Source organism: Panthera onca, chromosome D1, assembly GCF_046562875.1.
Source record: "Panthera onca isolate mPanOnc1 chromosome D1, mPanOnc1 haplotype 2, whole genome shotgun sequence".
Lineage (NCBI taxonomy): Eukaryota > Metazoa > Chordata > Mammalia > Carnivora > Felidae > Panthera > Panthera onca.
Window position 1 is genome coordinate 26,914,578 of NC_138348.1, and position 25,897 is coordinate 26,940,474.

Sequence of the window (25,897 nt, forward strand, 5' to 3'; positions counted from 1 at the left end):
AACTAATATAATGAAGCCCACGATAATAAGTGAAAATAGTGATTTTTTTAATCCAATAAAATGAAAAGAACTTCAACTGAGTACATTGGTTGAATCTTTCACAACAGTTAATGGTAAATATTGACATCTTCCCTGGGCACAAGTACATCAGCTTTTCTTTTTTTTCTTTTTTTTTTTTTTTTAATTTTTTTTTAACGTTTATTTATTTTTGAGACAGAGAGAGACAGAGCATGAATGGGGGAGGGCCAGAGAGAGGGAGACACAGAATCTGAAACAGGCTCCGGGCTCTGAGCTGTCAGCACAGGGGCCCGATGTGGGGCTCGAACTCACAGACCGCGAGATCGTGACCTGAGCCGAAGTCGGCGCTCAACCGACTGAGCCACCCAGGCGCCCCTACATCAGCTTTTCAAGATCTGTTCCCTGCTAACAACGATAGATCAAGCCACACAGAAGAACTCAGTGAACTCAGCAAACAGGAACTAGAAGTGTGATGCACAGATTAGGAAAATCCAAAGAGGCACCACTGCCATTTTGTACATGACTTCTCTATCATTATGAATGCTTGACTGGAATCTGTAAAATTAGGCACAAAGAGACTTAAAAAAGAAAACAATTTGGCTGTCAACGGACTCACCTTGGTGACATCAAATGGATTAAATGGAAAGGTTTCTGCCTCACTGAACGTCATGACCTGGATGTAAAAAGTCCAGGAGGGGTAGTTGCCTGTGGCGATGGCATTGAAAAGGTCCCGGAGGCCATAGTCAGGATCTTCCTGGGAAAGTCGTGCTGCGTCTTCAACAGAAAGGTTTTTGATGCCCTGGTCAGTCTGCAGAATGAGAGAAAGAAGCTCACACTGAAATGTACTGGCAAAGTTACGGAACTTTAATCAGTTATGCATTGAGGAGGATGAGCAATGCTACACAAACACTGGACCTTCCTTGTGACAATTCCACTCTTTAACTCTGATCCAAATATGAATTTATCAACAAGAAATTCCACTTGGTTACCCTCATTCTTTTAAATATGCAGGGATTCTGTAGGTGCATTTCATATTTAAAATTAGTCTTCTCTTTCCCTTTCTGTACCCTGAATTTTTTTAATTTAACTCTTAACATATAGTTGATTTTCAACGTCTCACCCATAATAAGAATGCTGTGATACTGTCTTCAGAAAAGCCAAAAACTTTTTGGTGTAACATATACAAAACATAAAATGTACCACTTTAACCATTTTAAAGTGTCCACTTCAGTAGATTTTTTTGAGTATATATCTCAAAATAAAGTTGCCAGGTAATATGGTAATTCTATGTTTGATTTCTTGAGGAACATCAAAATTGTTTTCCAGGTGGCTATTATTTCAATTGTTATACTCATATTACTTTTCAAATCAGAAAAAAGAGCAAAAAATATTGTTTAAATGAGCAAAAAATTAATAAAAGGACTATCTTTTTTCATGAAGTAATTTTTAACTCCCTGTTTTATAATAGCTCAAATAAATTACTGAGATTATGCTCAGCTAGCATCCCTCCACCTCTACTGTCTTCCTTTTTTTAAAAGAAATCGTAGAATCATAGTTCATACAGCTGAAAAGAACTTCAGTAGAGCCACTCTGAACCAATTCTCTGACTACGAGTAGGCAAAACTAGTATTCTGACTTGCCAAGCAAGCCATTAAAACCCAAATAAGTGGGGCGCCTGGGTGGCGCAGTCGGTTAAGCGTCCGACTTCAGCCAGGTCACGATCTCACGGTCCGTGAGTTCGAGCCCCGCGTCAGGCTCTGGGCTGATGGCTCAGAGCCTGGAGCCTGTTTCCGATTCTGTGTCTCCCTCTCTCTGTCCCTCCCCCGTTCATGCTCTGTCTCTCTCTGTCCCAAAAATGAATAAACGTTGAAAAAAAAAAAAAAAAAAAAAAAAAAAACCAAATAAGTTAGTCACTGTCACCAGTGTTCCTATTATCACACCATACTGCTCTTCAACAGATTTCCACCTATATCTTATTCTGAAGATCCCCACAAGCCAAGCATCGAAAGATTTCCTCAGCAAAGTGAACTCTGAAACTCTTTCTATCACAGAAATCTCAAGTCTCTCTAACCAGTGGCAAGACCTGAACTCTTCTTACTATCAGACCAGAAGTACAATCACCTTCCAGATTTAAAACTGGAGGTCACCATCTGCAGATCATCCAGAGAGCGAATCCATTAAATTGTGCAATAATATTGCAATACTTTTCTGATTTTAATTGAATTCCCTTGGGCTCAGAAAAGACTAACCATAGGTCAGAATAATCCAGACTGATACATCCAAGTAGGTCTCAGGCCATCCCAGGGCCCTCTGCTGAAGAGACCCATAAGCAACCCAATCCTTGCAGGATCATGGACAGTTGCTATGATTATCCCAATTTTAGAGTGACAAAGCTGGAGCACAGAGAACTTTCAATAATAGTAGACCAAGTCACAGATATCCAGAAGAGGGAAGAGTTGAATTCAGACTGGTCCAACTACAAAGCCACCACCATGCCGGTGCACCAGACACAGTCACTTAGTCTGGCTTCCAGTGACACTACACCTCTCCTCTTGGCACTTACAAGCCCACAGGGCAACTGTTTCTTAAAACTGTTCCTTGCCAAAGATTATAGATCCAAGTTATAAGTACAAAGAGGGGAGACAGTTTTCCTGTTTGATATACATACATAAGTTGTTCAGATAAAGATTAAAACAGGACAGAAGGAAAGAACAGGTCTTGGGACAGATACCATTAAGAGGGAGACTGCATTTGTCCTCAGTCCACTTATGTCTGTGCTTATTTTAGCAGTAGTATTTGGAAACATGTTCTTAGGCAACCAGAGATTCTTTAAATAACCTTCTAGAGTTCTCTGAGAATACTGCTTATTGCAACAAATGCCAAGATCATAGTAAGAAAGACGAGCCCTTTAAAACACTTCAATTAATTCAAATGTTCTCAAAGCTTCCCCTGAAGGAAAGTTATTTGATATGATTGTATGAAAGTAAATGAAAAAAAAAACCAGAATTTTTATTTTCTTACATTTGTAACTGATTTTACTTTTTTCCCTATTCAGAATATACCCTTGATAAATGCTAAATAAATGGATGGAGGAGTTAAAAAGTTAGAAGAAATGTTTCTGGAAAGATAACATCAGACATTGAGAGTAATGGTGAGACTGGTATTACAGACAGGAAGTCCCCATTTCTGCCACTGTCCCCTCCTGGACCACAAAAGGTATCTATGCTCAAATCGATGACTCTGGGCTAGGAAAGGCAAAGCAACATAATACTTTACTGTTTGCTAAGGCTTGACTCTAAACTCCAACAAAGAAGTCTAGAAAGCTAGGCTAAACATGGTAGAAATCTCCTTTCATATAGCATGAAGGCCTGTATTATCTCCTTACATTTGAGCCCAAAACAAAACCTTAGGTCTTCCCTCTCCAGGGAGAATGGATACGCACCTGCCAGCACCAGAAACATTAACCCAGAGAACCAGCATGAAATGAGCATTTTCCCAAATATTTACACATTTCTCCCAGGACCCCAGAATGAGAAGAGAGCTTGACCGTTGCGAGCAGCTGTGTGTTCCTACCCTCTGGCCACATGGAAAGAGACCAAAGAGAGCCCACACAGTTCCCCTAACAGGGCAGCGCACACCTGTTCATTTGGGCATAGCCAACAGAAGAGTCATGGTCCTGATCAACTGAGTCAATACTTCCCAGCCTTCGGAGTGGACATAAGGGAAAGGTGGAAAGGGCCTTGATCTCTGCCCAATCCTCAAGAGAAGTAAGGAGACATGGGTGGTGAGAGCTTTGTCCCCTCTTCCCCAAAGGCAACACGTACCTTATAATGGAATTTGCAATAAACTACCTCTCCATTCGCATTAACCAGCTTGAAAGTATGCGATCCATATCCATTCATGTGCCTGTGTCCATCTGGAATCCCTCGATCACTGAACAAGAAAGAAACCTAAGAAACAGAAAAGTAAATAAAGCCTAAATTTTTTCAGTTTCAATCAAAACATCCTAGATTCTTAAGACATTCCTAAGTTTCCAAAAAAATCTCTTAATGACATGGGGCACACTAACCAAGTACCCACAGGAAAGGTTATCATTAGTATCATTTATACAAAATAACAAGAATTTTAAAGCAGAATGATATGTAAATCATTAGCCTCATGGCTCAAAATTCTATAAAGAAAAGCAAAAGCAAATCTGAAAACTAGCTAACTTGTTATTCAAAATCTATTTTAACAGTAAACGTGTTTGGTACCACTTTTCCCTTCTCTCCCTGATACAAAGAGCTTTACTTCATACTAGAGGCTTTAATCCTTAGTATTGGGAGATATCAATTGATAATGTTTCTAGATCATTTAAGGCCTATGAATGAGGGAAGATGAACAAATGCAGATTATAAAACTCTTCAGGATCAAGCAACCTGAGGAAGCCTCCCAAAAAGAAAGTCAGAAACCAAGTGCAGTGAGATAACCAGCACTGGAGAAATGGCACTACGGGGCATAAATGGCACTACAGTGACATGTTCTGATACAGTGAAAAAGGAGAGCCCCCACCTGATGCAGAGACTCAGGGCGCAGGCTCCAGAAGTCCCAGACCATGTCCGGATCCTTCAGGTGCGTTTGAGGGTTTCTCTTTTGACTGTGGATAAAGGACGGAAACTAAACAGAAAAGGAGGCAAAAATCCAAAAATCAAGTTTATCGGAGTGATGGTGTCTTACATTATACATTGCCTATTGGTAGGTAAGCAATATAATTGTTATAATTGTTGGATGATAATTCTGAATAGTATAATCCCAGAATTTCACACTGCCAAGCCCTAAAACAAAATTTACCCTCTACATGTTCCCAGGACAAAGTGCCTCTTTTCATTCATGGCCTTAATGGGAGTAGTCCCATTACATGGAAAACTGGACTATTCCCATTAAGTCAGTGAATCTTGAAATGCCAAACTGAGGACCAACAGTAATTGTTACTTGATCTCATAAAAAGATACTAAATACAGAAAAATGTGCTTTAAAAGGCAATCCAACCAACCCAAATTCTCTTCTTTCTGCTTTTCCCAAGGCCTCTCCTCAAAGGACAGTCAAAGCAGATTGTCTGAAACCAATTTAAATCAACAAACATTTGTAGAGTGCAAGATACTTTATCACCTACCAGTATGGCATCCCTGATGAAAAAAATGGGAGTGTTATTTCCAACAAGATCCCAATTACCATCCTCTGTGTAAAATTTCACTGCAAACCCACGAGGGTCCCGAACTGTGTCAGCTGAGCCCGACTCTCCAGCTAGAAGGTTCAAATGGGAAAAATGAGGCATAAGCCTAAGGTCATAAAAAAACATTAGGATCTATGCTTTCCAACCCACTTCCTAGAAGGAAATCAGTCACTTAAGTGCCTGAGCCATTATTTCTACCACCTGCCAGCCAATTCAGTCCCCAAATTAAACAAAATAATTGAGATTAAGAAGAGAGAGTTTTTGGGGCGCCTGGGTGGCTCAGTCGGTTGAGCGTCCGACTTCAGCTCAGGTCATGATCTCCTGGTTTGTGAGTTCGAGCCCGGTGTTGGGCTCTGTGCAGACAGCTCAGAGCCCGGAGCCTGCTTCAGATTCTGTGTTTCCCTCTCTCTCTGCCCCTCCCCTGCTCATGCTCTGTCTTTCTCTGTCTCAAAAATAAATAAAAAACATTTAAAAAAAAAAAAAAAAGGAGAGTTTTACATAACTGTAAAAGCTGAAAAGATTACCCACTTAACATAAAATAGTTCAAACAGGTAATTAAATTTTAAATTAAAATAAAGGAAGAAAATAATTGTAAAGAATAAGGTAGTAAACAAAGAGAATAAGTGAGTTGTCAAAATTATGAGGTTAATATTAAGAAAATGAGTTAAAATATAGATTCTTATTCTTAGCGTCATTTATTTTTTGCATCCACAGTATTTTAAAAATGCACAAGCACAGACTGAAACAGAAACAGAATTATTCATGCATGTGGTGTATTAAGATGTAGTTGATACATCTAATTCTTACTCGTGCTACTGAAAAAAATCACTTAACCACTAGAAATAGAAATAGCCCCACCCTGCAAAGCAGATCCTACAGATGAGATTACAGACAATGTCTGTAAAGTGCCCAATGATGAATGGCACGGAGTTAATTCCCAATAAAGGGTAGCTGTTGTGGTTACTGAATAAGCTTCCCACTCCACATTTCCATCTGAGGCAACCACTTGTGGGAAGGTTCTTTCCAAATGTCACCAAATTGCAGTAGTGGCCTCTGCATAAGTGTGATTTCCTAAGACCTCAACAAACAGAATTAAAAGTAACTTCCTGCACGGCTCGAAACAATTTTTCTGCTGTAAAAACCTGGTATAATTTGGAGAAGTGTTTTTTTTTCTACCTTCTAATACGCTTTTCTTGACATGAAATTATAAATGCCCAAAATAAGCTACAGGGTTGAGTTACGCAGTGCCAGTCATGCAAACAGATGGACTTACCGACAGTGGAGAATCGAACCGCAATGGGAGTCCTCTTTCCAATATGCTCAAACACCTTTGCTTTGCAGTATTTGGTAATGTCATGAGTGACCTCGAAGTAGCCAAAAGCTCCTAATGAGAAAGACACAGAAACCCTCATCGTGAGACCATCACAGACCACTGGGCCCACTGCCAATAGGCAGCTAGGTGACAAGGGAAGCCGATGGTTCGGCACTGGCCTTCTGGGAGCTTCTGAGATGATGGGAGAAGGGGAGATAGATGGCCAAACACAAAATGAATGGGGACAAAATGCAAAGTCCTGTTACCACTCAGCGGTAACCCAAGGGCTACACAGCTGGAGCCAAGAAGAAAAAGAGACGAATGGGGGTGGAAGTAGCAAGTCAAGGCTGACCCAAGGACACAGGGCCTGAGGAGGCCTTGAAGTACAGGTAGGACCTAGGAGATAAAGAGAAGAACAGGGAGAAGAGGAGAAAACACAGGGAAAGAAAGAATAGGATAAACACAAATAAGACACCACAGGCCAAACAACAAACTGAACAGCATACCAAAGTCGTGATGGAAAAGCCACACAGAAAAAGCTGGAGAGGGATGGAAGAAAAAAATAAAAAAAACTAGAAAGTTCTAACCGGGAGTCCAAGCAAGCAGCTAGGAGAAAAATTTTTTCTTCCTTCCCATCAAGCTTGCTTGTCCAATTGAGTTTTTGGCTTTATTCTAAACAGCACCCTATCTTTTTTTTCTGTAATAAAAGCAAGATAAAAGTTTTCACAACTTTTGGACAAAAAGGAAAAATCACCAGAAATCTACCACCCTAACACAACTATCCTCAATTTTGCACCATTCTTCCCACTATGTAGCCAATTAGGGCTCCATCTAAATCTAGCTACAATTCCAGAATGCCCATGTCTCTATTTTCATATTTTTATTTCTTCGCTAAAGTGCATAATGGAAGAAAAGGAAGATTACTTTCATTTTTAGTAAAATGAAGCATTTTACATATAACGTTCAATCCAGAGAAATAACCATCATTTAATTACGAGCTCCTCTCCTGATGGACATTTTTTTCCCTTTCTCCCAAGAATGGAGATTTGCTGCTTCTATTAAAGAAGCCCAAACCCTGTGAAAGGTAAATTTTTAACCCAGGTGTTATGAAACAATCCTTTCACAACAAATAAACACAGCTCTCACCTGCGCCTTTAGCATGCACGACTCTCTCAGGAATTCTTTCCCGGTCAAAGTGAGCCATTTCATCAGTGAAAACCACATCCTGAACAAGAAGAGGTCCCCGGGGCCCTGCTGTAATAACATTAAGTTTGTCTCCGATTGGATTACCGGCCCCGGTGGTCAGGACGTCAGGTTTCTAAAGTGAACAAACACAAAAGAACACAAAAGTGTGCAGAGACTGAGTACAATCAAACCATTATTTACACTGCCAGAGGGCACGCCGCCTTCCAATTTTTATACCTTCTGCTCCAGCTCTTTTTAAATTTCCTGTGTCTGAACTGCTGAAATACTACAAGATATGCCATTGCCTGAAATGTATAGGCCAGTCTTGGAAACCCTTGAAAAATCTCAACCCCAATCTGCTAAGAAATCCGCTCTGAAGAGTGGAAAGAAGGCTCACTAGCCTGCCACCTCGCTCGGCCCCTGCTCTAGATACAGCCACCAGTGGGCTGGAAACCCCCAGATGGGGACCCCCCTAAAGAGATCATATGTGCTCAACACTGAATGTCCAAGTGATAGTAAGAAGATGGTCTCCGGAGAAGCCATGCTGGCTAATGCTTGCGGATGCTTTAAGACCGCTACAGATGTGAAACTGGGTCATCCTGTATGGTGCACTCATTTCTCTCAAGCAGCAAACACCAGCTATCTCCAATATCTCTTTTCAATTCCAAAACAAACAAACAAACAAAACCCCAAAAAATTCAATGGCTTTTATTGTCACTGAAAATAAGCCGTTGATGGTTAAGATGGATTATAGTATTAACTTGCTAAAGATGTCAAAGGTCCATGAAATGGGACAGGTTATTTCACTGTAATAAAGAATTTATTTTAGGGGCGCCTGGGTGGCTCAGTCAGTTGAGCGTCCGACTTCAGCTCAGGGCATGATCTCACAGCTCATGAGTTCGAGCCCCACGTCAGGCTCTGTGCTGACAAGCTCGGAGCCTGAAACCTGCTTCAGATTCTGTCTCTGCCCCTAAGCCACTCACATTCTGTCTCTGTCTCTCTCAAAAAGAAACATTAAAAAAAACATTTTTTTTAAAGAATTCATTTTAATCCACCCAATTCTTCAATATCAGTTACACTGGAAGCCCCTCAGCTGTCCCTTCTCTGGGACGGGACCAGCAGTATGTTTTAATTAGTGATCCTGCACAGCTCTTAGCATCATCTTGCTTTAGGGTCACACACTCTGCTCTTGACCAGAGACAAATGTCTCTCCAATGTCTTCCCCTGGCCTCTGGGAAACCAGGGGAGATGTGCGGGTGAAGCAGAGCTAAGCCACCTCCATTCTAGGGGAACAACTCAAAAAGGTCCAGTGATGGAAGTCCACGATTCCAGCTTCCTGTGCCCAGAAAAGCACTATGCACAGAATTTTCGCAAACCTGAAATGGAGTGGATAACTTCTGCTCTCGAGACACACCCGCTCTGAGTAGTAAAATAAACTCAATACCTGTCTCTTCTCTACAAGGGGATATGAGGAGGAGAGGGGTCACTTAAACTATAAAAATACCATGAGCTCTTTGGGAAAATGCACTGAATAAGAGAGATCTTGGAATCTGCAGAATTAATAAACAAGACTCATACACACACTAGGATACCCCCCTGCCCACCGGAGTTCTATTCACATGGAAATAGGAAGAGGCCAACATAGAACCGTGGAGGAACTGTGAGCACTAGGTCCAACTGTGTATGTACAGCTAGCTCTGTGTATGTACTAGCATATTACTTACTATTTCTGAGTCTCAACTTTTCACCTGTAAAATGGACAAGAAACAACTACCTCCTAGAGTTAATGCATGGATTAAAAATGCTAAGTTCATGCCAAATGAGGGCCCCACACAAGGCACACACATGCTAACGTTTTACTGGCTGTGTGAACGTGCTCTGATAACAAAAGCAAAGCATTTTAGGTATCTTTTTCTAACAACCATGGCACACGTGCAGCCATCCATTCAGATTCTCTTACCCTATCCCTTCCTCACCCAGCTGCAAACTCTCCCAAACATAAGAAAGTTTAAGGGTCTAATGAGCAGATACCACCCAATCGTGCCACACTCTCTTTTGAAGATACACAAGAACTAACACATGGGATACTATATACTTTTTATTATTATTATTAATTTAAAGTAGAAACTGAGGGGCACCTGGGTGGCTCAGTCGGTTAAGCATCTGACTCTTGATGGGTGTTCAGGTCATGATCTCATCATTCATGGTACCAAGCCCCACTCTGCGCTGACAGCACGGAGCCTGCTTGGGAGTCTCTCTCTCCCTCTCTCTCTCTCTGTCCCTCCCCCCCATTCACGCATGCTCTCTCTCTCTCTCAAAATAAATAAGTAAACTTAAAAAAAAATAAAGTAGAAAATGAATCAGAAAAAGGAAGGAAGAAATTGCACAAGTTCACCTTTAGTTGAAACCTAAAACCTTGATTTTCAACTATGGCTGTCACTGGAATCACCTGCAAAGTTGTTGTTTTTGTTTTTGTCTTAGAGAGAGTGAGTGCGAGCAGAGAAGAGGGGCAGAGGGAGAGAATCTTAAGACTTAAGCAGGCTCCATGCTTAGCACAGAGCCCGATGCAGAGCTCGATCCCACAACCCTGGGATCATGGGATCATGACCTGAGCTAAAACCAAGAGTCAGACACTCAACCGACTAAGTCACCCAGGCGCTCCACCTGGGGAGCTTTTTAATGCATACTGATAGCTGGGTCATCCACCTAGAAATTTCTGATATAATTAGTCCGGACGAGGCCTGGGCATCAGGATTGCTTTGAGCTCCCCAGGTGATTCCTAAGTGAAGCCAGGATTAAGAACCACTGACTTAAAGCTTTGGGGTGAACTACAATTAAAATAATAAGAATCTGAGCAAATAATTTGTCCACACCTTCCTGTGCTCTTTTCAACATATAAACATGGCACTAAAGGAAATCTAAAACTATAAATAAATAGAGGGGACATCGCATAAAGGAGGAAAGTATGACAGGAGATACAAAGAAGCTCAGGAAAAGGAAAGGTAAACAGGTCAGTGTCACGTACATCCCTCCATCACTCATGGAAGCGATAAAACCACATCACATGTCCCCTCCTGTGGACCAGGTCAGAGTGATAGGCTCAAGAATAAAAACTATGCCCAGAGGAGGTACATGCATAGTAAGGTGGATGAATGAATGGCTGAGTGAAGAACTGAAGAATGAGACGGTCTCCCCTGATGGCCCAGACTCATGGAAACTTGGAAGCAGGAATGCCGGAATTTTCCCGCGTTTTGGCCTCCCTCCCACCCTGTGCAAGAATGTCCACCACAACACCGATCAAGCTAAGAAATGAAACCTGGGTTTCAAAGTTATAAATGTAGCACTCAGCCTCTCTTCCTTGCTCTAATAGATCAAAGACCCTAATTTTTAACAGCTTTCTTCACACACACTAAACAGAAACAACATCACAAGCTTAGAGCTGGAAGCTCTAAGCTTGCTCTGCTAATGGGATGGAGGGTGGCCATTTCCAGTCCAAAGTTAATCAAGAAAGGCAGAGAATCAATGCAGTTGACAGAACTGTACAGAACTCCTAATTTCCCTTTATAACCACCATTTCTGGAGCACCTGTCATATGCAAGGCTTTATCCCAGCTACCTTTGCATAAGTCACCTCACTTAAGCCTCCAATAATCCAGTGAGAGACATGTTATTATTCCCATGTAATGAGTGATGCTGTATGTATGATCAGAGACTTTGACTGATTTTACACAGATTTCAATGTTGGAGCCCAGGTTTACTTGTTACATATAAGAAGCAGGATGGGCAAAGAGATTTCTTCCAACTTGCTGATTATTATTATCATTATGTTGTTGTTGTTGTTTTTAAACTCAGATCACTTTAGAACTAGAAATTTTAATGACAGAAAAGCTTTTAATTGCTGGATAATTCTAAGAGCTCTCTCTCTCTCAGGAAAAGCAGCTTTTGTACCTGTTCAGGTGTTTACATCCTTCTGGCTGCCAATTATTCCTGATATTCATACACGCTTCTCCTGAACCACTCTTCCTGCTCTCACCCCTACACCATCCCTTGAGCTGGGCCAAGGGCATCTTCTTGTACCCCACTGAACAAAATCCTTATAACTGCCAGTCTGCTTCACTGTTTTTCCTCTCTAGAGAGTATACTTGTTTTACATCTATATCCCTGATACCTGACACGATGCTGTTATCAACAAGTACACAAAAAAATGCTTGTGGATTCAACGTGTGAATAAATTAAACTATGGGCCAATCCAAAATGGCCAAGAAAGATTATCCCTAAGTAGGAGGAGGAAGCAACAAGAGTTTACCTCTTTCCCTGCATCTCCCCTCCCTGAAATAAACAAGAAATATTTGAATTCATAACTTCAAATTGTGATCAAACACCTTCAGACAAATGTTATGAAAACTGCTGCAGAAACTGGTAAAGAAGTACTTTGGCTTGGCTAAAAACTGACACCATGATTAAAAGTAGGGACTCAAAGTAAAATTCCATTTTGGCTTTGCCCTTTGTATCTTTTGGCTGGAGTTAAGCTATGAATGAAGAAATTTTCCTGGGAGGAGTAAGGTTGGCTTTCTCTGATAAAATATTTTATTGATGTAGTTTCCACTTATTAGTGCCCTCGGCGCACAGAAGGCCCAAGAACTCACTAAATATCGTTCTCCTGTTTTTTAATAGATAAAGACTGGTAATACGCCCCTCCCTAACTTTCAGTCCCAAAGGAGTCATAATGACACAGCTTCTCATTCTCAGAGTCCAACACAGAATATGCCTGATATTTTCTAGAAAATTATTGCTTAAAACACTACATTTATTCAACAAAGGTTCATCAAGTACCTACAATGTGCAGACCCATGTACAGAAGACCGAAGACTGTCTTGGCCCTCAAATTTCTCTGGGGAAGTGGGAGAGATAGCAGAGTGCCTCCTGGTCCATTCCATGGAAGGGGAGAGACTTCCCTGAGTGGGCAGTTTGGGAAAAGAATCCAGGCCTGCACAGGGACCCCACTCCTTTCCCCTTTAGAAACCACAGGCAGCACACATCCTTCAGCACACATCCTGCTCTCCCAGGGGGAGGCCTGGTAATCTTCATTGCCTAAATGCAAGGAGTAAATTCAACACAGGGGTTAAAATCTCAGCAAGCTCTCTTGGCCAAAATTCCCAAGCCACAATCTCCAATTCACACTTGGAACTTACTCATCCCACTGACTCCTTGTTTCGGCTTGGGTATGGAATGTACATGTGACATTAGACATTCTCATTCTCATTAGACATTCTCATTAGACATTCTCAAACCGCAGAACAACAGTAATAACAGCTTACTAAGCAGGCATTGTTCTAAACTCGACCTGGGTTATCACAAGCTCTCTTAATTAAGGACTATTATAATTCCCATCATACAATAAAGGAAACTGAGGCACAGAGAAGTTATGCAACTCCCTCCAAGTCACCCACCTAGAAAAGGTCAGAATCAGAATTTAACCCAAGCAAACTTGCTCAAGAACCCAAACTTTTAACCATACCACTATAACATTTCTTTAAACAACACAGCTCACATGTCCTGTAGACATTCTATGTGCTGGGTAATCAACATACATTAATTTACACATATATATTACATAAATGAATCCTCAACAAGCCTTCAAGGTGGGGAGAATTATTATCCCATTTTTAAAATGGGGAAACCATGGGGGAGGGAGGTGAAGTAACCTGCCCACAAGCAGTCAGACCATAATCTGACTCCTATCTGACTGTAAAGCCTGACCCTTCACTGCTTCACTAAACCACCATAAACTGTGTTTACAACCACCAGAAGATAAAGAGGAGCTTAAAAGACATACCAATTAATGCAATGTGTTAACCTTATTCTGAACAAAGCATTCTAAAAGAGACAGACAGACATGTCAAGGGTCCCCAAAGACCACCCACCTCTAGGTGACTCCCTAGGAGGGGTCGCAGCTAGTCATACTCGGGCTATAATTTTTACAGCATTTTAATACAAAGCAAAACCCTAGCAAGGAGAAAAGGCACAATGGAGTGAAGTCCGGAGGAAACCAGCGCAAGCTTCCAGAGTCCTCTCCCAGGGGAGTCACATGGGACACGCTTAATCCCCCAGCGAGTTGTAGCAACACATGCGAAATGCTGTCTAGTGGGAAAGCTCATGAGAGACTCAGTGCCCAGGGATTTACATAAGGAGCTGATCATGGAGGTGCCCCCTGGCTCCCAGAAGGAAAGCAGGTGTTCGGTACATAAACCACATTGTTTGCACCCTTTGGCATGGTCAGCCATTCTTATCAGTTCAGGTGGGGGGAGCCGTTCTGAAATCCAACTTCCAGACTGCAGCCCAGGGCCAGCCTTGCAGGTAGGCCTTTCTAGAGACCGTCTTCTCTGGTATATAGGTAAACTCTCTTCTGCACAATCAAGGTAAGTGAACACACTGACTGGCTGAGGACAGTAAGCGATTACTACTCACTTTTCTAGATGCGACAATGGTATTCTTAAAGAGTCCTTATCTTTTGGAGACACAGGCACTGGGCAGACTCATTACACAATCCTCTCTACTTCAGTTCTGGTTTGAAATCTTCCGCAATATAAAGTTTCAGAGTTTTCTTAAATCAAGAATCAAAGAGAAGTGTCTGATAAAAGAAATAAGGAAGAAGTTGAAGGAAGAGAAAGGGGGGGCTGCATCAGTCACCCTAACACATGGGTGCTCATTCTGACCACACTCCGGATTGAATCCGTCTGCCACCCTAAACCGTTTGGTCAAGACAAAGCAGAGCTCAGCCCTGTACACAAAACACACACGAGGCAACCAGCCAGATGGTTAATGCTGGCTCCTGCCCAGAGAGGGCTTATCGTCACCAGAAAATGTGGAAAACCCTAACTACCATGTAGGCTATTTAATCCTAAATTCCTAACTCAGCCTGATAGGCTTTTTTTTTTTATTAACCTTAAAACATTCCAAACATCAGAAGGTGCCCCCCTTAATGCCACATCACACCAGGGTGATTCACAAGCATAAAATACGTGAATTGATAGCACTAGGAAATGTTTCTGATAGCCTTCATGACTGAAAGCTATGCTTTCTGGGCTAGGCGTGGGGACTTCATCAATGGGATACACTTTGTTTTGCAAGCTGACTTCATCATGGTCAAGCCACCATGGTATAAAGTCAATGCCATGCCAGTTGGTCATTCTGAGTTCAAGAAGCAAGACCAATTTTCATTTTATTTTACTCATTGTCTAAGTTATCCTATATCCTCCATCTAGGCTGCTGCCACTCAAAAAAAAAAAAAAATTAAATAACGTACCATGGAAAAAGTGAAATCCAAAAAGGGTAAGAAAAAAAATCAAGCTGTTTTTTTTAAGTATAATTAACATACATCTACAACATATTGATTCCATAATTCTATCATTACTCAATGCTCACCTTGATAAGTGTGGTCACCATCTGTCACCCTACAATGTTATTACAATATCCCAACTGTGTTCTTAACAAAGAACACAAAGGGATCCTGTTGGTACTAAACAAAGTATCTGAAAGCTTCTGAACAGGCCATTTCAGCAGTGCCTTGCTACCACATCTGCAACCTTTATGGCCTCAGACTAACAATGCCCTGAGCAAGGAACAGTAAGATCTATCAGGCACAACAAGAATTGCCTGTCCACGGAGTTGAACTGAGTGGGGGAAGGGAGGAGGAGCAAACGACGAAAGAAAATAAAAAGTGATTCCAAGGATCCCAGGAAAGAGAACTAGTGGGTAGTTTTCATTCAAGAAGAAATGAAACAAAAGTGTGCGAAAGAAAATAAAAAGTGATTCCAAGGATCCCAGGAAAGAGAACTAGTGGGTAGTTTTCATTCAAGAAGAAATGAAACAAAAGTTGCCTTTTACAAGGGAGATAAATGTCAGACTTAAAGGTCACATGGCTGGATCTCTGCGCACACACACTGAACACACCTCCTCCTCCGCCCCAAGGAGACATGTCTGTTTTCCAAGCAAGACTGTTTGCTGTTTCATATTAGTATGTGTAATAGCAAAAGGGTCATGATAGTTGCCAATGGTTTTTTTCTCTCTTCTTGGTGAGCTGTTAACGTCTCCATTAAGAAATGGTCAAAATATTGCTATTGATTTTCAATCATTAGCAAACATTTAGAATAATCCTATCAATAATAAAACCTTTAAAATACACAAAAGAATAGCTATTGCAAAAGGTTTTTCTCTGCCTCGGTAACTGTCTAAAATAAGTACGGGGGCACTAAGAACTGGCCTAGTCCTTTAATCTTTCGAAACAGTAGGGAATAAGAGTAAATGGTAACAAAAGGCTCAAAAAATGAAGGATAATTGATCCACAAATGTAAATGATTCCTTGACTCTTTTTATTAGAAACCATAGCAGTCACAATACTCGGGAGGAAAATAAAGAACAAAACCAAGAATAAAATAAACAAAACTAAAGATCTGCTTGTTTTACCTTTTGCCATCAGCCACTCTTTTCTTACCTGGAGAAAAATATAGAGTGGTCTACATGCTGGCTAAACACATGAAAGCTTAGAAATTTTGATTCCACTTCTCATGTCTCTCTCACTGCCACATAATGACCCCGCCATCCACTCCTATGTAATTCCCAAAAGAAAAAAAAAGCACATGTGCACAAGGAGTTGTAAATCACCCCTTCTCCATCCCAAATGCTGGCAGTGTGATATTGATGTAGGTATTATCAAATTACCCTGAAAGATACATAAATCCTCATGAGCTCTGTCTTACGACTCAGTGATAGGAATGGATGGACTAAGACCCAATCTCTCTCCCAGGTAATAAAGGAACCATTTTTTTTTTTTTTTTTTTTTTTAATTTATTTTTGGGACAGAGAGAGACAGAGCATGAACAGGGGAGGGGCAGAGAGAGAGGGAGACACAGAATCGGAAACAGGCTCCAGGCTCCGAGCCATCCGCCCAGAGCCTGACGCGGGGCTCGAACTCACAGACCGCGAGATCGTGACCTGGCTGAAGTCGGACGCTCAACCGACTGCGCCACCCAGGCGCCCCATGGAACCATTTAAAAAAGGTAAAGCTTGGGGGCGCCTGGGTGGCTCAGTCGGTTGAGCATCTGACTTCGACCCAGGTCATGATCTCGTAGTCTGTGAATTCGAGACCTGTGTCAGGCTCTGTGCTGACCGCTCAGGCTCTGTGCTGACCGCTCAGAGCCTGGAACCTGCTTCGGATTCTGTGTCTCCCTCTCTTTCTGCCCCTCCCCTGCTCATGCTCTGTCTCTCTGTCAAAAATAAATAAACATTAAGAAAAAAAAAAATTTTTAAGGTAAAGCTTGAACTGTTCAAATTCTCCAATTTTAAAGGGATCAGAAGCTACTAATTAAGCCTAAGTATCCAAAAGGAAGAATATTCTAATTGATGAGCAAGAATGTTCCTATTTAAGCTCATCCAACGTGACTGGGAATACCTGGAAAACCAATTCCTTCCCTTCAATGAATTTTGAGAGAAGGAGAAATAAAGATTTTTTTTAATGTTTATTTCTGAGAGAGGGAGAGAGAGAGAGAGAGAGAGAGAGAGAGAGAGAAAGAGAGAATATGAGTGGGGGAGGGGCAGAAAGAGAGGAAGACACAAGAGTAGGCTCCAGCACAGAGCCTGACACAGGTTTGAACCCACGAACCACAAGACCATGACCTGAGCCGAAGTTGGACTCTTAACCAACTGAGCCACCCAGGCGCCCTGAAATAAAGATTTTTAAGAAAATCCAAGTCATACCTATAACATTTGATTCAGTGATCACTTATTAAGGTTTACGAAGCTTCTAATTCACTTTTTAGCAACAAAATCTGACTACAAGGAGAGATTCCCAATAAACTGTTTTCACATTGGTTGACACTTTGGTTCCAAAGGAGGATACGCCCAGCTTGGCATTCTGCAACTGGTTCTTGAGGGAGGAGATAACAGGGTGCCTTCCTATAGTAATTCCAAAACTTCAAGTTCTCACAGTCTAGTAAAAAACTAAAAAAACAAGGAATGGAATGGAGGATGTTGATACAGAGCTGCCCACTTAAAGAGAGGCATTTGCCAAGTATGGAGAGAGAAGAAATACACACACACACACACACACACACACACACACACACATTATCCATTACTATCATAATTTTCTAACAAAGAATATTTTAATGCCAGAAGGTAAAAATGACATAATCTTTAAAAAAAGATTATATCTGCTTGCCCATCACCCCATCATAAGAAATGGCCAGATTTTCACATGGAATGTATGGTTCGGATAAATAGTAGTGCTGGCTACCTGGACAGAGGTAGACTGCATTTCCCAGGTGCCCTCACTGTTAGCTGTGGTCATGTAACAGGTGTGGCACCACAGCCAATGGAATGTGAGTAGAAGTGACCTACACCACTTCCAGCCTGGTCCCTAACCTTGCCACATACCCTCTTCCGTGTCCTTAATCTTCCATGGCTGGACTGTGATGCCCAGGGCAACCTTTAAAGCCAAGTATTGTCAAAGGGGGAGACTCCTTCTGCCTGGAACATTCAATAACTGTGGCAGTAGAGTACTCACCCCATCTCTTCAACCTCAAACCACTTTAGCTCATCAGGTAAGAGAGAAAGAAATCTCTAATGTGTTTATACCATTAGAGATTTGGAGATTATTGCAGTGCTTAGCTTGTGTATGATTTAAAATATGAGCTATGAATCAACAATTAAAAACTAATTTTTAAAGGACAAAAGATTTGAACAGGTATGTCAAAAGAACACATACCAATGGTCACTAAGCACATGAAAAGACAGCTACCTTTCGTCATCAGAACAATGCAAATTACAACCACAGAGACATCATTTCATACCTCCAACAATGGCTGAAATTAAAAAGCTGGTAACACCAACGTTGGCAGGATGTAGAGCAAATGGAACTCTCACACACTGCTGATGGAAGTGTAAAATGGTACAAACACTGCGGAAAAAAAGGCTTAGCAGTTTCTCATAAAATATTCACTTACCCCATCACCCAGCAGTTCTACTGCTAGGTATTTCCTAAGAGAAATGAAATGTGCACAAAAATACTTGTATGAGACTTCTCAAGGTAGCTTTACTTATAACACCCCAACACTGGAAATAGCTCACATGTCCAGCAATGGGATAAACAAATGGTGATGTATATTCATCTAGTGGAATACTACTCAGTAATAAAAACAGCAAACTCCTGATACATGCAACAACATGAATGACTCTTAAAACATTTTTTTTCTTTTTTTAAATCTTAAAAAAAGATTTAACACAAAAAAGTACATAAGTGTTAACACAAAAAAGTACATAAGCCAATGGCTAAAAAAAAAAAAGTCAAAACAGTGGTTGCGTGGGGCAAGATTGCAGGGGATGCAATAAATCACTAGGAAGCAGCATGAAGGAACTTTCCAGGGTGACAATAACCTTCTATATGTCTTGATGAGGGAAAAGGATTCACAGGTGTATATGTTTATCAAAATACATTGGAATGGTACACTTAATATTTGTACACTTCACTATAGGTATTACCTTAAACACACAATCAAACACGGAACTCTGTTCATTTGCAGGCTTAGTGTTTAGGGGTAAAGTCTACTGATGTCTAAAATCTAATCTGAAATGTATCCCCAAAAAGGGGAAGGTTAATGGATGAACAAAGAGATGGACAGATAGAATAACAATAAAAGATACGTAGCAAAATGTGGTGAATACATAAGTATACACTGCACAATTCTTTCAACTGCTCTGTTTGAAATTTTCCACCAAAAGCACTGGAAAATTGTAAAGGCTACCTATGCGAAATTCCTTTTGGAAGATCAGGAGAGGGGATCACCTCAAAAAAATACGTAGTTTTCACTCAGAGCAGCTAAGAGTGAAGGGCAACAAGACATCGAAGTGACTGCCAATCAGGACCACCTATACAGCGCATGGACATACCACAGGCAGAGGAGACAGCACTATTTCGACTATGAGTCCCCCAATCATAGATGTGCTTTTGTGAGCCAGATGTTTCACACATAGGCAACCATGTAGGGAAAATCACCAGTAGGGTCTTAATGACTTAACAACAGTTACTGATTCTCCAAATGAAGAGGTAAGCTAGTCTCAGAACAAAGGGGGGCGTGGGGGGTCCTTTAAAAATGAATAAATTGTGCCTTATAAAAACTCACCATATAGTCCATATTTTTCTCAATTCACAGAGTATCATGAAAACTTCAGCGTGAACCAGGATTTAGTGACCACTGGATATGGAGAGAATCCTGGCCCCACCAGCTACGTTCTAATCTTGACTCTGCCACTAGCTGCCTGTCCTTAATTAATAAGACTCTAAGTCGCTCTGGTTCACTTTAGGAATTCATGAAAAACTGAACTACCCTTCTGGCATATAACAAAGGACAAAATGAGAAGAGAGATGTTCCAGGCCCTTAGAGGAGAATGACAGACAGCCTTCTCAAGAGCAGGGAACAATAAAGCAACCCATGGACACTTAGCATTAATACCCCAGTTCATGAATACTAACCTATTTTTGAGAAAGAGCATTAAGATGAGAAAAAAGCATGGCTCTCGTCCTCTGCCATTAACCAACTGCCATGCGAACTAGGCAAGTCCCTCAGACTCTGTGGGCCAATATGACAAGACTCGGATCAGATGCACTCTCAACTGATCGAACCTGCTCAAAGATGCTCTTTAAGACTGCGCCTGTGGATCCTGGCCAGGAATGCCTCACCCACCACCACTGAGCTGAAAGCCTTCTCATCGTTACAGCTCTCGTTCAGATGTCACGTGCTTTGGGAAATTTTCCAGCCAAGTCCGGTCATTCCCTTTACACTTTACAGATAACCTCTATTAGAGCCCTCACCATGCTCCCTGTATGTTAATCATTTGTTTATCTGTGTTGTCTCCCTGACTAGACTTTGAGCTTCTCAATGCTACCGTTCTTGCCTCACTGGCATTTGTACACCTTGTCTCGGCTCAGTGATTACGCAGGCTCTCAAAGAATACGTGTGAATAAACGCCATTAATCCCTACTGTCGCTTCCAGCTCTACAAAGTTAGGCATGGTGTTTTTTAAATGCAAATGGAATAATGGATGTTAGGAGTGTTTAGTCGTTCAATGCAGTGCGTACTGAGTATCTGGTATCGTGAGCAGTGTTGGGGACGAGATGATAAAACACGATCCCTGCCCCCACGTCAAATATGGAAGCTTGTAGTTATTGCCAGATCAAGGTCAAGGCTGGAGCCCCATTCCCACTCCCCCCCCCCCCCGCCCCACTTCCTTTCTTGCTGCGGCTCTCTGCCTCTTTCCCCATGAGCCTTCATTCCTCCCTCAAGCTGCGACCTCTGTCCTAGCTGGCAGAAGTGCAAAAATCGGAACCAATCACTCACGCCCTGCGGCCGACGACAAATCCTGCAGGCGTGCCCCCGGCCCCAGAAACCTCTCCCCTTCTCCCCACGAATGGAACAGTCCTTCGAAACAGGAAAGCAGCGCCCACCCCGGCCCGTGATCAGTGGTACTGCCCCTCTCCACACCGCAGCGCAGGAGAAGCCGGGCCGTTACTTGCCCACGCCCAGCTCTCTGCGCAAACCTTCAGGCCGGCTCGAGGGACGCAGGGTATACCTGCGAGGCCCGCTGCTCCTTCCAGAGCTTCATCTGGTCGCTGGCTGGATCCCGGCTGTCCGCCATGGTGTCCGACTGGCTTCGCAGAACGTTGCTGGCAGCCTCGGCGACGCGTCTCCACCCTCCGCTGGAGAACCAGTCTACCGCCGCGCGACTGAAGTAGGCGACCGCAGGCTCCGCCACTCAGCTCCGCCCCTCGCCCCGTCCCCCGAGGGAGGGCCGCCTCCTGATTGGCCGCTCGAGCGCCAGGCAGGATGGGATTGGAAGCCAAATATGGGCGGGAGAAGAGGGGCCAGGCGCTGGGCCTCCGGGAGGGAGACGCAACCCGGGGACTGGGAAAGGCCCGAGAGGTGTGTGAAAAGCGGGGAGAGCCCCGCCCTTCCGCCCCCCCAAACGGCGGGATTTGTGAACCCGAAGCTGGGCCCCGTTTAGGGGGCCCTCAATCTTGCCCCCGGTTATCAGCATCCTTCAGGCTGCCACGCGAAGCGACGGTTGGTGGCCTGCCTGTTTTGCTGAGGAAAAGCTTAGGCGCTGCGGGGTGGGGCTTTGAGGCGTAAACACGATCTCAGCTCATTTTAATAAGTCAGAAATCCTGGGATGAATTCCAGTAATCTTCTCAAATGTCACGTTAGTTTTCCTGGATCACAGACTATTTCCACGGAAAAAATGAAACATTGACAAGTTCTTAAGGGTCTTCATGGTCTAAAATCCTTAGGAAGGAAGTTCAGCCTTTTAGGTTCCCTTTCGGCTTAGAAGTTCCCCGTTTTGGACTATCTGCTGTGTGCCAGATGCTGCTAGATGTTTGCCAGACTATATCGTTTAATTTTTCAATCTCATGATGAAAGTTTTATTATCCCCCGCTTGAAATATGACGAATCTGAGGCTTAAGAGAGGTGGAGGAACTTACCTAATGGAGCTTAAAAGCCAGCAAAATGTCAGAACCTAGATCCTTGGGGGCCTGGGTCCTGAACCACTATGCTATCCTGCCTTTCTAAGAATAAGAATTTTGAAAAACTCTAAGAATTTTAGATTTCTAGGTCTTTAAAGAGCCATATTGGAAAATTAAATCTTGAGTTATTGACTAATTTGTCATTGTTATCAAATGGGTTGAATGATTTTCCCCCTTCAGGTGCTACGATTTCTCTTTAAATATTACCTTGATGCAGACGATCTTCAAATTAAGGGTGCTCAACTTTTACATTTGATATTTTTCAATAAAGCTACATATAATGGGTAGATACAGGATAGTGGAACTTTCAGGTGTTCTTGATTTTACAAAAGTGTGATATCAAGAATCTCAGTCCTACAAGTTTAACTTTTGCAGTTCATTGAAAGAGCAGCTCCCAAAATCGATCTTCGGTGCCCTGTTATTTTTCCTTCATTACACCTAACACAACTGCAAAGATGCTATTAGCTGTGTGATTTGTGTGGTGTCTTTTGCTACCCACTTCATTCCTACTGCCACCAGAGTATAAACTCCATGAGGGCAGGGGCCACATCTTGCTCTGTGTTGTATTCTGCACACCTAGAATTTATTGAGTAATTTACTCCATGCCAAGGAGTCTTCTAAGATTTTTGTGTGCACCTGCTTACTTCACCCTCCCAACAACCCTATGAGTTAGGTACTAATATTATCCTCATTTTACAGTTTAGGAAACTGAGGCATGGAGAGGTTAAATAAGTAACTTGTCCAAGATTACACAACTATTAAAGGATAGAGCCAGGATTCTAGCCCCGTTCATCTCCTGGGCTCATGGCTTGTTGAATAAATAAATGTTGAAAAGATCAAACTAATCATTTTCTGTGTGGACTAAGATAAATTTCAACCAAATAAATGAAAAGAGGCCTGGAGTCATGTGCTAACCCTTGATCTCTACATGAACATTGTCCTGTTTATTTTTTTTCTCTGTGTTTCCTTTAGCGTTGGTTTGGATTCCTAACGAATTTCCAGTGAAAGAGAAATAGAGAGACTGCCTCTGACCACTGCAGGTGTAACTCTGGGTTCACATTGTGATGAATATTTAGAACACTGCCCTAAACCAAACCTTCTTGTTCCACATAGCCATCACCTCAAACTTATTTTATTTATTTATTTAGTAAGCATTTATATCATCCCTACTATGTCCCAGTCTCCACTGTAAAGGTGTTTCCCAATGTTAACCTATCTAATCCTTACAACAACCCCATAAAGGGTGAACTCTTATTATCTTCACTCTACATATGACACTGAGATATAGAAAGACTAAGTAACTCCTAGGATGCCTAGGTGGCTCAGTCATTAAGCATCTGACTTCAACTCAGGTCGTGATCTCACAGTTGTTGAGTTCAAGTCCCACATTGGGTAAGCACGAGCCCCATTCAGGTGAGTTCGAGCCCTGCTTCTGGTGAGCTTCAGCCCTGCTCCATGTAAAAACATGAGCCCCAGGTGAGCCCTGCTCTCTCTCACGCTCTCATTCTCACTCTCTCTGCCCCTTGTGTGGGATTCTCCCTCTCCCTCTCTCTCTCTCAAAAAAAATAAGAATAAGAATAAGAAAGAAAGAAAAGAAAGCCTAAGTAACCTCCTAAAGTCACATAGCTAATTAGTGCTGGGGCCAGGATTCAAACCAGGCTCCAGAGGTCACGTCTCAATTTCAACATTGTTCTGCCTGCCACAAAGCAGGCAGGAATACAGAAGGATCTGAGGTGAGTGTCCCACATTCTTAGAATACAACTGAAGTGAGGAGGCGTTAAGATGGCATGGGAGTAGGGAGAGCCTACGCTTGCCTCGTCCCTTGAACACAGCTAGATAAATATAAAATCATTTTGAACACCCAAGAAATTGATCTGAGGATTGAGAGTAAAACTGAATAACTGGGGTGAATAAAAAAACACCACATCGTGGAAGGTAGGAACTGCAGAGAGTTGATTTGGTGGAGGGAAGAGTTGCGGATGTTGCGATGGGGAGGAAGCCCTGATCACACAGAGGAAAGAGACAGAGAGACAGAGAGACAGAGGGAGAGAGAGAGAAAGTACAATGGGGCAATTGCACAAGAAAAACTCTTCCCCAAAACCATTGACTGGGAAAAAAGAGAGGGGCTGAATAGCACAGGTTTTTATAAACAGTGGAGTGCAGAGTCTGACATTTCAGAGGTCCACACCATCGCCGGGGTTGCACTTGGTGGGGCTCCAGTGGGAAGGAAGGTAGAGACCCAACAGCAGGCAGCGTGGTCTAAGGATACCCTGGGTTGCAAGGGGAGAGGCATTTCCCCTGCTTGGAAGGCATTTGGGAGAGGGGGCATGAGCACTCCAGGGGCAAAAGACCCGGTGGGCTCCAGTGAGCTGCTCTGTTCACTAATATAGGAATGGGGATGCTGGCTGAGGGCAACGAGACTTTCTGCCAGCTTCCTGCTGCCCTTTACCATAAACTCTGAATTGCTGCACAGTTGCACAAACAATTTCTGGGACAAACTGGCAAACAGCTACAGTGCAGCGAGACCCTCCCTCAGGATCTCTAAAATTTGGAGTTTTTAAGCTGAGCCACGTACCTGAGATAAGATACAGGATTGCTGTGCCCCTGGCAGGCAGACACCTCAGACCCAGGCAGGGTGAAGGAGGGGATCTGGTGGAAGCCAAGGACACAGAGAGGTGATTGTTTGCTCGTCTGTGAAGGCTTCCTGAAGATCGGTGGGTGGGAGCTCCCTGCTCCGGGGATGAGAGATCAGGGCCACCCCATTTTCACCCGGCCCATCAGCACTGACCAACTTCGGGGAGCAAAACAGAGCCACCAAGTGGCTTGTCCCAAACCGCTTATACCAAGTCTCACCCCTCTGCGTCCTGCAGTTGCCTCTCCAGCAGGCAAGTCTGCCTGGTAATCAGCACCACAGGCCTCTGCCCCAGAAGACCAGCATACTGCTGGCATGCGTCAAATCTACCGATTGTAGAGTGCTGCAAACTTCAGCTCTAGGGGAAATAGGATCTAACTTCCTTTTTATTTTCATTTTATCGTTATTTTATTTTTATTTTTGATTTTAGTTATTTTTTTATTTTTTAGATCTAGCTTCTTTTAACAAGTAGACAAAAACACTAAGGATCTAGATTTCTTGCCTTTAAATTTTTTTTCATTTATTTTTTTATTTTTGGATCTAGCTTCCTTTTTTAAATTTTTTAATTTTTTTTTATTTTTGAGAGAGAGAGAGAGCATGAGCAGGGGAGGGGCAGAGAGAGACACACACACAGAATCTGAAGCAGGCTCCAGGCTCTGAGCTGTTAGCACAGAGCCCGACACGGGCCTCAAGCTCACTGACCACAAGATCATGACCTGAGCCAATCAGACACTTAACCAACTGAGCCACCGAGGCGTCCCTGAATCTAGTTTCTTTTAATTAGCAGACCAAAACACACCTATGATTTAACTTCCCTTTTTTTTTCTTTTCTTTCCCTGGGCAAAATGACAATACATAGGAATTCACCCCAAAAGAAAGAACAGGAAGAAGTAATGGCCAGTGATTTAATCAATACAGATATAAGTAAGATGTCTGAACTATAATTTAAAATAACAATTTCAAG

The 25,897-nt window shown here is 42.5% G+C and overlaps 1 protein-coding gene across 1 annotated transcript in view; it reads right to left on the reverse strand.

The window, feature by feature from the left end:
* The window catches only part of CAT (catalase), a 36,637-nt gene extending 15,100 nt beyond the window's left edge, over positions 1-21,537 (reverse strand). The window contains exons 1-7 of the mRNA XM_060606323.3: positions 21,353-21,537; positions 7,689-7,860; positions 6,504-6,614; positions 5,171-5,301; positions 4,570-4,674; positions 3,843-3,968; positions 635-826 (exon numbers count right to left, since the gene is read on the reverse strand). Of these exons, the coding sequence (XP_060462306.1) occupies positions 635-826; positions 3,843-3,968; positions 4,570-4,674; positions 5,171-5,301; positions 6,504-6,614; positions 7,689-7,860; positions 21,353-21,418 (903 nt within the window). The 5' untranslated portion in view covers positions 21,419-21,537. The remainder of the gene's footprint in view (positions 1-634; positions 827-3,842; positions 3,969-4,569; positions 4,675-5,170; positions 5,302-6,503; positions 6,615-7,688; positions 7,861-21,352) is intronic.
* Positions 21,538-25,897: the final 4,360 nt, after the last annotated feature.